Source organism: Echinops telfairi, unplaced genomic scaffold (genome assembly GCF_000313985.2).
Source record: "Echinops telfairi isolate 266 unplaced genomic scaffold, ASM31398v2 ScPeMD7_20;HRSCAF=75, whole genome shotgun sequence".
NCBI classification, from domain to species: domain Eukaryota; kingdom Metazoa; phylum Chordata; class Mammalia; order Afrosoricida; family Tenrecidae; genus Echinops; species Echinops telfairi.
The window spans coordinates 3679705-3694051 of NW_022103917.1; the positions used below are offsets into that span (position 1 = coordinate 3679705).

At 40.3% G+C, this 14347-nt stretch overlaps 1 protein-coding gene across 1 annotated transcript; it reads right to left on the bottom strand.

Annotated features, from left to right (window-relative positions):
* Positions 1-8460: 8460 nt before the first annotated feature.
* LOC101649116 (small ubiquitin-related modifier 2-like) lies at positions 8461-8748 on the bottom strand. Its single transcript, XM_004713363.1, has 2 exons — positions 8595-8748; positions 8461-8537 (listed from the first exon to the last, which is right to left on the bottom strand). The coding sequence occupies exons 1-2, from the start codon at positions 8746-8748 to the stop codon at positions 8461-8463; spliced, it is 231 nt and encodes a 76-aa protein (XP_004713420.1).
* Positions 8749-14347: the final 5599 nt, after the last annotated feature.

Below are 14347 nucleotides of genomic sequence, written 5' to 3' on the forward strand. Positions count from 1 at the left end.
TTGCTTCTATGGATTATGTTAAATTTTGGATTGTTCTGGCAAACATATCCTTTTCTCCCATGGGCTTGAGATCCTCTGCACAACAGAATGTAACACTATGCAGTCCTGTGCCATCATCATAACCGTTGTTAGGCTTAAGCCCATAGTTGCAGTCATTGTGTCAATCCATCTCCTTGACCATCTTCCTCTTTTTCACTGCCCTCTACTTTAGCAGACATGATGTTCTTGATGTTCTTTTCCAGAAACTGGTACCTCCAGATAGCGTGTATAAAGTGTATGAGATGACAACTCACCTTCCTTGCTTCTAAGGAGCATTCCGGTTGTACTTCTCTGAAGATGGATCTGTTTGTTCTTCTGGCATTCAATGGTACCTGTAATATTCTCCACCGGCACCATAATCCAAAGGCATCAATATTCTTTTGGTGTTCCTTATTCGTTGTCAATCTTCAAATGCATATGAAGCAATAAAAAAATATCATGGCTCTCCATATGAAGTTGGTAATCAGTTTTTTCATTTCTTTGAAGAAAGATGAGAGTAATTGTAGGGGATTGCATTAAACTTATATAGTACCTTAGGCAGAACTGACATCTTTACTATATCGAGTCTTCCAATCCACAAGCATGGGATATTCTGCCATTTGTTGAGGTCACTCTTGGTGTCTTGTAATAGGCTATCAGAAATAGGGAAGAACACAAACAGAGGAGGCACAAATTGAAGAATGGGATATACTGAAGATAAAATACCTGTGTAATAAGAGAGTCCACGGACTGGGAAAACATCTTTAGCAATGACACATCAGACAAAGGCCTTATTACTAAAATCAACAATACTCTGCTAGCTTCCAAAAAGAAAAAACAACAACTAATTGCCCACTTGAGAGGTGGGCAAAGGGCCTGAACAGAAGTTTCACATGGGCAGAAATCTGAATGGTCAACAAACATATGAGAAAATGTTCCTGATCTTTATCCATAAGAGAAATGCAAATTAAAACAATTAGATATCACCTAACACCCTCAAAGATAGTCCAATTCAAAAAATCAGAGAGCAACAAGTGTTGGAGGGGCTGTGGGGCGACAGGAACTCTCATCAACTGCTGGTGGACTTGTTAGTATGTACAGCCACTATGGAAATCGATCTGGTGGTATCTAAAACAGATAGAAATCAAGTTACCATAGGACCCAGCAATACCCCTACTGGGCATATACCCAGAAGAGCAAGAAACAAGTCAAGGCCAGACATTTGTGCTCCAATATTCATTGCGTCAGAGTTCAAAATTGCAAGGAATTGGAAACAACCCAAATTTCCATCAACTGACGAGTGGATTAAAAAGCTGTGCTACATACATATAATGGAGTACTACACATCGCTGAAAAGCAGTCATGAACATATGAAGCACATCGCTGCATGGAAAGAACTGGAAGAAATCATGCTAAGCGAAGTAAGCTAAGCACAAAAGGACAAGTAAAACATGAGTCTGCTGAGGTAAGCTTAAAAAATGCAAAAGGGTCATAGGGGAAAAGCTACTATATACAAACATTCCTGGGGTGAGGACCGGTAGTATGGTAGGGGTCAGACCAAATCCAGGGATACTTATGGTAGCCAACTAAAAAGGAGGTTGGGAAAGGAAATAAATAAATAAATGGGTAGTGGGGGCACAGGGCACTAACCCACCCAAGGGTAGGGTATCGTTTATATCTCTACAGGGAAAGAGGGACCAGACTTCAACCCAATTCTCCAAGATGTGAATGCAATATGCCGGTGTGGAGTAGGGTATCTATCAGTTGAGAGGTCTGAGGGGACGACCCCAATCCCAACTACATGGACAACTGTCCCTCTCCCCAGAAGAATTTATTTCCGAGGACAGCACTGAATCTGCAGCTCCAGTAGAGGGACTTGTTTTAGCAGAGCACACGGGAGTAAATGAAGGGGGAGGAAGAGAGAATGGAGCACATCCTGGCCCACTAACCCTTGAGGACAATATTCTTGCTCAGAGCAGCCAATCCACAGAGAAGACCACATGGCCAGCCCCACTAGGAGACACGACATCCCTCACGGACCCATAGCCCTACAGGGGACAACACTGGAGACACACTGAGGGAATTCCGCCCGATCTGATCCCACCACACTGAGGCAAAACACTAAGGTTGTGCAACAGAACAGCAAGGGAACAGAGAAACGAAGTTCCCAGGGAATACCAAAAATAGACTTTGGGGCCAGGGCTTGGTGCCCCAACAGACTCGACTGGAAAACACTCCTAAAGACCAACAAACAGTCCTTGAACCAATGACATGCTTTTCTTGCTTGTGTTTTGTTTTGGTTTTTTGTCACTGGTTTGTTGTTGTTTTGTTTTCTTTTGTTGCTTTGTTTTGCTCTGTCTTGTTTTTGTGCATGTTATTATCTCCGCAGGTCTGTCTAAATAAGATCGGCTGGATGAACAATCTGGAGGAGAAAACAATGGGACCGACAGTTCTGGGGGGGGCGTGGGAGAATGGGAGGTGCGGGGAAAGGTAGTGGTGTTAACAAACCCAGGGACAAGGGAACAACAAGTGATCCAAATCAGTGGTAAATAGGGTGTAGGAGGCTGGGTAGGGCATGATCAAGGGTAATGTAACCAAGAGGGATTACTTAAACCCAAATGAAGACTCAGCATGATGGTGGGACAAGAAAAAAGTAAAAGGAAATAGAGGAAAGAGCTTGGAGGCAAAGGGCATTTATAGAGGTCTAAATAAAGGCATGTACAAATATATTTATATATGAGGATGGGGAAATAGATTTATGTGCATATATTTACAGGTTTAGTATTAAGGTAGCATAAGGACATTGGGCCTCCATTCAAGTACTCCCTCAATGCAAGAATACTTTGTTCTATTAAACATTTTATGATGCTCACCTTCCCGACACAATCACTGAAGACAAAGCGGGTGAATACGCAAATGTGGTGAAGAAAGCTGATGGTGCCAAGCTATCATAAGATATAGCGTCTGGGGTCTTAAAGGCTTGAAGGTAAACAAGCGGTCATCTAGCTCAGAAGCAACACAGCCCACATGGAAGAAGCACACCAGCCTGTGTGATCACAAGGTGCTGAAGGGATCCATTATCAGGCATCAAAGAACAAAAAATCATAACATTGTGTGCTCACCTCCCTTATACAATCGCTGAAGACAAATGGGTGCATAAAGCAAATGTGGTGAAGACAGTTGATGGTGCCTAGCTATCAAAAAATATAGCGTCTGGGGTCTTTAAGGCTTGAAGGTAAACACGCAGCCATCTAGCTCAGAAGCAACAAAGCCCACGTGGAAGAAGCACACCAGCTTGTGTGATCACAAGGTGTCAAAGGGATCAGGTATCAGGCATCATAAGAACAAAAAGTCATATAATTGTGAATGAGGTGGGGAGTGCAGAATGGAGAACCAAAGCCCATTTGTAGGCCACTGGACATCCCCTTACAGAAGAGTCTTGGGGAGGAGAGGAGCCAATCAGGGTGCTTTCTAGCAGTGATAAAACATACAACTTTCCTCTAGTTCCTAAATGCTTCCTCCGCCCCCCTACCCCCGCACTAATATGATCCCAATTATACCTTACAAATATGGCTAGACCAGAGGATGTACACTTGTACAGATAGGAAATGGAAACACAGGGAATCCAGGGTGGATGATCCCTTCAGGGCCAGTGGTGCAAGAGGCCATAATGGGAGGTTGGAGGGAGGGTAGGTTGGAAAGGGGGAACTGATTACAAGGATCTACATGTGACCTCGTCCCTGGGGGACAGACAACAGAAATGTGGGTGGAGACGTCTGATAGTGCAAGAAATGACAAAATAATTTATAAATTATCAAGGGCTCATGAGTTAGCGGGGAGCAGGGAGGGAGGGGAAAATGAGGAGCTGATGCCAGGGTTAAAGTAGGGAGCAAATGCTTTGAGAATGATGAGGGCAATGAATGTACAAATGTACTTTACACAATTGATGTATGTATGGCCTGTGATAAGAGTTGTATGAGCCCCTAATAAAGTGATTAAAAACAAAAAGGAAAATATGGCTTAAGTCAGGTGCACCTTAATCCTCAAAGTGACATTCTTGCTCTTCAACACTTTAAAGAGGTCTCATGCCGCAGAGTTATGCAATGTAATTCACAGTTTGATTGATTTCTTGACTGCTGCTTCCAGGAGCATTGATTGTGGATCCAAGCAAGATGAGAACCTTGACAATTTCAATCTTTTTCTCCATTGATCACTACTGATCCACTTATGGGGGCTTGGGTTTTCTTTTCACTGAGTTGTAATCCATTCTTCTGGCTGCAGTCTTTTCTCCTCAGCAAAAGTGCTTTGGGTCTTCCTCATTTTCAACAAGGTATATCATCAGCACCAACCTGCTGGTTGTTAAAAATCCTTCCTCAAATACTGATGTCACATTCTTCTTCCTATAATCCAGTTTCTGTGGTTATTTACTGAGCATACAGACTAAATAAGAATGGTGAGAGGGTAGCACCCAGTCACACACCTTTCTTGTTTTTAATCCTTGTAGTATTCCCTTGTCTATTTTCACAATGCCTCTTTATCCATGTCTATGTTCCAAAAGATCTCAATGAAGTGTTCTGGAATTCACATTCTACTCAGGGTTACCCATAGTTTGTTATGATCCATATAGTCCATACAGTCAGATGAACAGGGACTAAAGGTTTGAAACATTATGTCCTTATTGCTAACAACATAATAGCGAACCCTAAGTTCCGAAACTTCTTTGGCCTACTGCAAGCCCCTTTCCAGGAAAAAAATGAAACAAAACAAAACAAAACCTCTCCTTGGCAATTAAAAATGTTTGAACTATAGCCAGTAATCTTTGGTAAAGTGTAGGTTTTTCTTTTGAAAGCCCCTTGGATCAGTCCAATGCCCCCCATGAAGCAGCATCACTCATTTTGGGGAAGACTCACCTAATCTAAAAGGCCATCACAACCAGTCAAACTCCATGGTCATCTAGTCAGCTCCAACTCCTAGCAACTGAACAGGACAGATCAATTTTCCTTAGGGTCTCAGAGATTTACATCTTCACAGGAACTGATAGCCTCATATTACTCCCACAATTAACAGCTCAACACCTAACTCACATGGCTACCAGGGCTCCTTAGTGCCATACGAGCACTGCATTCTCAAATTGGTTCTACTGTAGTAGCAACAGTAAAGAAAGCTCCTGAGGTCTTACATTAGGATTTAGTTCTCCTGGGCTTCTTTGGCTTTACTGTTGATACCTTTGGTCTTTGGTTTTACCCATTCCAGGCTAATGTCCACTTAATTCACATGGCCCTTCTGTGTCCATGTCCTTGGCAGATTATGGAGTTAGTGATGGATCTGTGAGATAGATCATTCCACATCCAATTTGGGATGTTTTTGTCACTGCTTGGTGCCATTGAAACCGTTCCAACCCATAGCAACCTGAACCACAACAGACTGAAACAGTGCCCCCTCCGTATGTTATCCTCACAACTGTTCCTATGCCTGAGCCGATTGGTTCAGCTACTTTGTCAATCAATCTCTCCCTGAGGGACTTCCTCTTTTTTGCTGCCCCTCCACTTTACTAAGCATGATGTCCTTCTCCAGGGAATCCTCTCTCTTGATAATCGGTCCAAAGTATGTAAGACGAAGTCTCTCCATCCTTGCCTCTAAGGATTACTCTGGCTGTACTTCTTCCAAGACAGATCAGTTTGTCCTTTTAACAGTGAATGGTACTTGAAATGTTCTTCTCCAGCACCACAATTCAAAAGCATCATTTTTCTTCGAGCTTCATTATTCAATAATGTCCAATTTGGGCTACTCTGGCTTATTTCATGTTTAGTATAAAATCATCAGCAAAATTCACACTTATTACTCTACTAATGACTATATTCTGGTGAAGGTGCATTGAGTCAATTCCAGTCCCTAGTGAACCCACAGGGCAGAACAGAAGTGCTGCTGTGAGGTTCTGAGACTGTAAATCTTTATGGGAGTAGAAAGCCTCATCTTTCTCTCATGGAGCAGTTGAGGGGATTGAACTGCTACCCGTGCCATTAGCAAGCCAATTTGTAACCCCCTGTGCCACCAGGGATCCTTGGTGCAGTACATAGATGTAATCATTTTTCCCATTTGCCATTCTCAGCAGCACACATAATTCCTCATTTTTATCAATGCGATCTTCTTAATGAGGTCTTCCCTGAATATCTTCTTAAGCATGGTAGCTAGTACCACCATCCCTTACTTTAGTTTAATTTTTCCCTCCTACCATGTATCATCCTCTGAGATACTTAGCTTGAAGACATAGCAGAACTTCATCTGTACCTCTCTGTTCATGACCACATGCCCACTATATCTCTTCTCTGGGATAAGAACAACACTCATATTGGATTAGGATCTACCCTACTCCAATATGACTCCATATTAATGAATCATATCTTTATAAATCTATCAATTCTATTTCCACACATGGTCACATTCACAGGTACCAGGGGCTAGGACTTTAGCACATCTTCCCCCTTCCCCAAAGCAACACAATGAGACATAACATTCAACATTAATGGGGTTCTATCTTAGGGAATTTTAAGAGTTTGCTTAATCATTCAAGTGGGCATGTCAAATATGGAACACAGGAGTTGGAATTTTTAAGAGGAGAAGTCTGGACTGGTTTATAATTTTGAAACTCATCAGGATATTGGTGTCATTAAATCTGGGGGACTGGATGAGAGCAATAAAGGAAGGAGTATAGATAGTGAAATTTTCTGGTAACTGGATCTTGGAGATTTCCTAACATTTAGAGCCCAGATAAAGACCCATTAGATCTCACTGCCATTGAGTGTATTCTGACTTAGAGTGACCCTACAGGCAGGAAAGAACTTCCACTGTGCGTTTCTGAGACTGTCAATCTTTATAGGAACAGAAAGCTTTGTCTTTCTCCTATGGAGTTTGCTGGTGGTTTCAAACTGCTGACTTTGAGATTTGCAGCCCAACTTGTAACCCACTATGCCACCAGGCAGAGATAGAGATGCCCTGGAATAGAGACATAAAATAGTCAATGGAGTAGGAAGAAAAGCATTTGGTTAGAGTATCCTGGATGTCAAGTCAAGAAAGTATTTCAAAGAGGAGGAAGCGACCATGATGTAAAATGCTGCTTAGTGCAAATAATATGGGGACTGGAAATTGATCATTTAACTAAGAAATGTGAAAGTCAATAAGAGCAGAATTCATGGGTGATGGTTATGAAATAATTGCTGAGTAAGTTCAAAGGAAAATTAGGGACAGAATAGACACAGTGAGCAGAGAAATGAGGTTAGAGTTGGCGCAGGATGGCATTTCTAGACAAGGTTGTTTGAAGATGGAAGATAATAAACCACTTGTCTATATTGATAAGTTTACAGTGCTGTCAGCACCCTGAAAAGAAATCTCATTCCCACTAGCAACCACTCTCATTCCCCGATTTCCAGCCTCTGGAAGTCACTAATCCACTTTGTCTCAATACATTTGCCTATTCTAGATATTTTATACAAATGTAGTCAGTCACACAAGACTTGACCCTTTGTGTCTGCCTTCTTTCACATAGCATAATGTTTTCAAGTTTGTCCATATTAATACACAGATCCTTGGTTCACTTCTTTTTATAAAAGAATAATATTCTACTTTATAGATATACAACATTTCATAATACAACCATTTGTCGCTGGGCATTCGGGTTATTTCCACCTTTCAGCTATTGTGGATAATGTTGCAATGAACACTGGGGTCTAAGAGTCCATTTGCATTCCTACTTTCAATTATTTTGGGTATACACCTGGGAGTGGAATTGCTTGGTCATAAGGTAATTTTTTTTTAAACAAGAAGTTTATTTAAACAACAAGATGCTTGACTTGAAGGGAAAACAATCTAGGCTTCATTTCTTGGAGAGTAATTTACTCCTACTTAAAGACATGTAACAGCTACATACAAAAAAGTTACAAAATTGTCCTTGGTTTTACAATGATAAATGACAAACATTAAATTTCTCCAATTGAACAAGGTATGCGAGGATTTTTTTTATGTCGGTTTTTTTGTTTTTGTTAAACAGTGAGAGCAAAATAACTTACTGGAATCTAAAGAGAGGTGCTGAATGAGCATGCCACTGATGGAGACGGGAGTGTTTTCACGGAAGCAGGATTTTCCCCATCCCTTCTGTACTTGATGTCGATCAAAACATACCATTGGCCATTGAGTAAATAAATAAATAAATAAACAAAGGGGAAAATGCAGTGTGCTTGTGCACATACACCAGTTACTTGATGTACAATAAAGGAGTGGGGAAGGGGAAATGAAAGGGAAAACTATACTGCAGTTGTCAGGGGAAACGAAAGAGAAAACTATACTGCAGTCATCAGGAGGTAGTGGAACCAAATTGTGGTTTTCTAATAGAGAATGGGTTCTTGGTCGTTAGGAAAAGAATTCTGGAGGAAAAGAGCAGGCTCTCTCTTAGAAGACGCCTCCTGTCTGCTGCTGGAACATATCCATTGTATCTTCATCCTCCATGTCCAACTGTGCAGATGTGTCTGTTTCATTGATTGGCTGTCAGTTAAATCGGAATCTGATTTGCCTCATTGACAAACCCTGTCGTTCACAATAGGCTTTCACTAGTTTACTAAGTGGTATATGCCTCTTAATCTTAAACTCCACCCCAGAACCATCCTGCCCCATCACCTTCAAATTCATATGATCACTGTTCTCAGTCTTGACTCCTTCCTTGGGTTTTTCATTGGCCATGGTGAGCGCCGAAGTCTCCTCGCCTGCCGCTTCACAAAAGAGGTACCAGGTTCGCACCAACGGAGCACACAGGCAGCGCCATGAGCGGCAGAAGAAGGAGGCGGTCATAAGGCAATTTAAACTTATTTTTCAGAAACTGCTAAATCATTTTATCAAGTAGCTGTGCCATTTCACTAACAATGCATGATCATTCCAATTTTGTGCCTTCCTAACAACACTTATAATTGTTCATATTTTTTTTATTATACCCATACTAGTGGTTGTAAACTGGTGTCTCCAGGTGAGAAGTTCTCTTTTAATTGCTTCTATTTTGGCAGTTCAATGAGGAAGTAATACCATCAGCTGAGAGAGAGGCAGAGGGAGGGGCTACTAGACACTTGCTGATAGACAAGAAGGCATGAACTCGAATTATCCAAGAGTGGATGAGTAACTTTAACAAGGATAAGTAGAAGGGGTATGGGCATTCCTAGGAACCCAGTTAAATGTGTGATCATGTATGTAAGCAACATCAATGCATACTGTTTTATAGTAGTTTTACTCACTTCACTCCTTAGAAGCAAGCATGGTCCTAATGACGACTACCCTGTTTCCCCGAAAATAAGACAGTGTCTTATATTCATTTTTGCTCCCAAAGATGCACTAGGTCTCATTTTCATGGGATGTCTTATTTTCACATGAAGAAGAATACGGTACACATTTATTGTCTATTGTTTTTTTGTTTTATTAAAAGAGACCTCACACTTCCTGTCTGCTCAGGCTGCACCGAGGCCAACAGTGAGCTGTGCAGTGGCTCCGCCATTATGGTCCAGAGTCCAGAGTTATGGTAGCTTCGGAGGGCCTTATTTTCGGAGAATGTCTTACTTTAGGGGAAACAGGGTAGCATACAACTGTCATCAGTCTATATCAGCGGTTCTCAACCTGTGGGTCACGACCCCTTTGGAGGTTGAAGGACCCTTTCACAGGGATCGCCCAATTCATAACAGTAGCAAAATGACAGTTATGAAGTAGCAACGAAAATAATTTTGTGGTTGGGTTTCACCACAACATGAAGAACTGTATTAAAGGGCCACGGCATTAGGAAGGTTGAGAACCACTGGGCTAGAAGAAAAATAAAAACAATATTGATTAGTTTCTCACGTAATTTTATTAAATCTAAATGGTATTCTATACTATTCTACTCTGGTATCATTTCTATACCATATTATTCCAATTTAATTTTATGAAAGTATAGTAATAAAATGTGATACTTTTTATCATTTGCTTATATCCTAATGCTTGGTTTTTACTTGGAAAATGAAAAGTTGGCAATATTATTCTGCCTGCCCTATATTTTTAAGTTGTGAGACCTATGATATCAGATAACTAACATATCTCTCTCAACATTGTCTATGTAGAAAATATAAATAGAATATAAAAACTTAATAGAAATATAGAAAATGTTTACCATTGTTTATATCTGAGAGGTGGGTTTATGGGAGATTTTCATTTTCTTCTCTCTGTTTTAGTATGCAATCTTACTGTTTTATGAAAAACAGCTTTTTAAAGAACAGTTTGAAAATGTAACTGGCCTAACACATTACCAAAAAACCCACAAAAACACACAAATATATATATTTTAACTCAATAGTTTGCTTTCAAACTTTTTCTACTTTCATAAAACATAATATAATATCCGATTCTTTTTTCTTAATCCTATCATAGTTCAAAATTGAGGCTGTTATTTTTCAATGGATGCTCTAATTTTCTAGTGTCTTAGGGTTCCATTGGAGTTAAGGCTGTACCTTTATAGGGCGAGTACATGCTGACTGGAGAATACACTAGTGAGGAGTCCCCTTAAAGAGATTTTCTGTGGAAAATAGAACAAAAACAACCCCAAAACAATTCCCTTACTGGATATAAGCAGTGTTGAAAGCATTTTAACAAAGACATTTTGCTGCCAAAACCAAAGAAAGGTTATCAGCAGCGTGCGAATGGTAGTCTGGGAGAGTTACCATGATTAAACTAATCTTTCAAGATTCTGAAGTCTAGAGAAAAAGAAAGTTGATCCGTGGGAAAGAAAAATTCAAGAATTAAGCAAACTAACACTCACCTAAGAGGGCACATTGGTTATGTTATGCAGTTTGCCTTCATCTTCCATGACCAGCTCCACGTTCTCATCATTACTTCCTGATGTGAACAATGTCAAAGTGCCTGCTGGATAACAAATAGAGAAACACCACTTTCCAAGTTATTTCATTAATTGGGCTCAATCAAGACATAACCTAAGGCTTTGGAGGAGAGCAAAGCCACAGCCCAGGTGTTGATTCTCATTCATAGTGACCCTCTTGGACTGCCTGATGGGGTTTCCAGAACTATAAAGCTTTGCAGAAACACACACTTGCCCAATGGGGTTCCCAAAGCTATAAAGCTTTGCAGAAACACACGGCCACATCTTTTTCCTCTTTCACCACTGACCTTGTCTCAGCAGCCCAGTGTTTTAACCATTGTGTCACCAGGGCTCCTTCTTTGGGTGCCAGAGTTCAGTAAAATATTCTTTCCATGCAAATTAGCTTCCTCTAGTCATTGTTTTGCTCATCACAGGGACAGGAGTCAAAGAAAGATACCAATTATCATCATTCACAAAACAATTGGGACCAGACCAGAGAAAAAGTTGAGGTCGATCAATTTAATTCTCAATGCCAATTTTAGGTAGCCTATTATCTTCTCATTCAATGCTTTATTAAGTTTTAAGAATAAACTTCCAACCTAATATTCTTGGACAATTAATATTTCAAAACCTTTTTTGTGTTCCCTTCAAACTCATCTTCCTCCACATTGTTGAAGCATTTCCCGTTGCACTTGTTCCTCCCCACAGATGCCCAATTGGTTGCAATGTTCTGATTATTAAACTAACAAGATGTGTCTCACATACCTGTCCCCTGCATTTTACATCTTCTCCAGTTTAAACACTCACAGTAACTTTCTAAGCTATACCAACGAAGATTCCCTATTTCTTCCCTTTCTCCAACAATCATTTATCGTATGGATGGGATTACTGCTTCTCTGTGTTCCAGAGCAGAAGTGAATCTGTTTCCATCAAAACCTACATTCCACTCATAAGTGTTCTGGATGCCATTTCTCGGTGAATCATTTCTATGTTTGTTATGTCTTCATGCAGAACACCTCCTGACTAGATTTTTTCTATTAGCCAGTCAACATGCTGAAGTAACCTCTTAAGAAACGGAAGCTCCACCTTGGCCAAACAACCACCTCCAGGTAGGGTCACATTTCTATATTTTCTTTCACAGCAATATTTTATAATGAATTTTCTTCAATCCCCCCACCCCACCTCCACACACACTTCCTGCTTCCCATTCAGTCTCTCACAACTCCATATATGCTTCTGGGATCATCATACGTAATTCTATAAGTAATCCTGAAATACCATGCAGCCTTCCCCAATAGTAACACCTTTAAAAACTCTATTGGAAGGCAATACATAGTTGAAATACAGTACCATTCCTTTACTACAAAGATCCAACACGCGGGGCCTTTATAGCCACACCCACTACCCTCCTGCCCTCCTCACTTCCTTAACCTGTGGCCATCATTACAGCATTCCCCCACCCCACCCAGTATATGTGTGTGTATCTAATACACATACTATCCAAAGGAAGCTAATGCACGAGGAGGTTGCATAGTTTGTAGAAAACATACAACCCACATGTTATTCGCATAAGCATGATCATCAGCTTTCTATTTGTATATTTTTGTCATTTACAGAATGTTATATCAAACAAAATTTTAAACCTCACTATTATCCAGTTGATTCTGACTAATAGCGACCCAATAAAACAGGGTACATCTGCCCCCTATGAGTTTCTGAGACTAATTCTTTACTGGAGTAGAAAGCCCTGCCTTTCTCCATGAGAGTGGCTGCTGGTTTCAAACTGCTGACCTTGTGATTAGCAACCCATCGCAAAACCACTATGCCACCAGGTTTCAAATGTTATATAAGTGGGATCAGGTAGTACTTTACCTTTTGAGAAAGGCTTCGTTTTCTTCAGTTCTCATTCTTTCTCATTGCTGAGTAGTACACCAAGGTATGGGTGTATCACATGGTTTTTTTAGCTGAAGGACATTTGTGTCTTTTTAAGTTTGGAGCTTTGGGAAAGAAAATGGTCAATAAATAATAATGTACAGACCTTTGTATAACTGTAAATTCTCAAGTCTCCAAACTAAACATCCAAGAGTGTAATTGCTTCGCATATAGTAATTGTATATGTATGTTTGTTTAAAAAACCACCAAACTGTTTTCCAGACTAGTGTTAGCATTTAAAATTTAAAATTCCTACCAGCAATGCATGCTTGATCAGTTTTGCTACATCCTACCCAGCATTTGGTGCCGCTATTTTTTTTTAATTTTAGTCATTCTGATAGGTATGTGGTGACACCTCATTGTGGTTTTAAATTTTAATTTGCATTTCCATAATGGCTAATGATACTGAAAATCTTTTCATGGGCTTATTTGCCATCTGTATTTTTCTCTGTAATTTTAAATTTTGAATCCTCCTCTGAACAAGTCGAGCTTCACCATATGTTTAGAGCTTGAATTTGGATTGTGCCTTTGGAGAGAGTCATAAGGTGTCTGAGAGGCACTGGCGGGTTTTTATTTAGCTCTTTTTTCACAGATCTGTAATGTCATGTTCTCAAGTCCTTCAGTAGATACTACCTTGGTCAAATTAATCTTAGGAAGCCTTTCTATAGGAAAAGTCATCCCCGTGTATGCTCTGTGGTAGAAAGTAATTTAAACACTATTTGCAAAAATTTCTCTGCCTTGAAAAATGACCTAATTGGACTGCCATGAAACTCAACTGATAGCATATTTTTTGGCAGTTCACAACATTCAATGGAAATAGTTTGAAATAACGTGAACTGATGACAGTCCAAAATAGACACAATTTCAGAGCGGTAATTTCTTATCCAGGATCATGCTGTTCCATGGATAGCTCATAGAAGGTTACAGCCATGGCAATACATCTGTGAATTCGTGGGTGAAAAAAAATCAATCTCTTGCTATTGGGTAGTTAATACTCTTGTCTTTTTAGGGAGTCGCTGAATGAACAGTAAGCTTTGAACATATGCTGATTCATCAGTTTCCCTCTCCACTCGCCAGCTACTACTAGATCTATATAAAAAACATATAGGGGAGGGGAGGGGAGAGGAAGGGAGGGAGGAAAGACAACACTTTTCTACTGTCTCTAAAATTCATCAAGATGCTTTATGAGTCCTCTACTGTCCAATCCAAGGAGCTCTGGTGGTGTAGTGGTTATGTGTTGAGCTGCAGTCCATAAGGTTGGCAGTTTGAAACCACCAAGGACTCCCAGAAAAAGATGGGGCTTCATATTCCCTTAAAGCAGTACAGTCCCAGAAACCCACAGGGACATTTCTACCCTGTCCTATGAGTTTGCATTGACTCAATGGCAGTGACTTGTCCAATCTGCTCCTTCGTTTGTCATTTCCTTAATTTCATTCAAATCCATGCAAGAATTTTCCCTTTGGGGCATTATACATAGCAATACCAGAATTCCCCAGGTGAAGCGAATCAATTTAGTACCAG

Coding starts and splice junctions, on each gene's coding strand:
- LOC101649116 (XM_004713363.1), bottom strand. CDS start 8,748: ATGGCCAATGAAAAACCCAAGGAAGGAGTCAAGACTGAGAACAGTGAT. Junction 8,538..8,594: donor AGCCTATTGTGAACGACAGG/GTTTGTCAATGA, acceptor TCAATGAAACAG/ACACATCTGCACAGTTGGAC.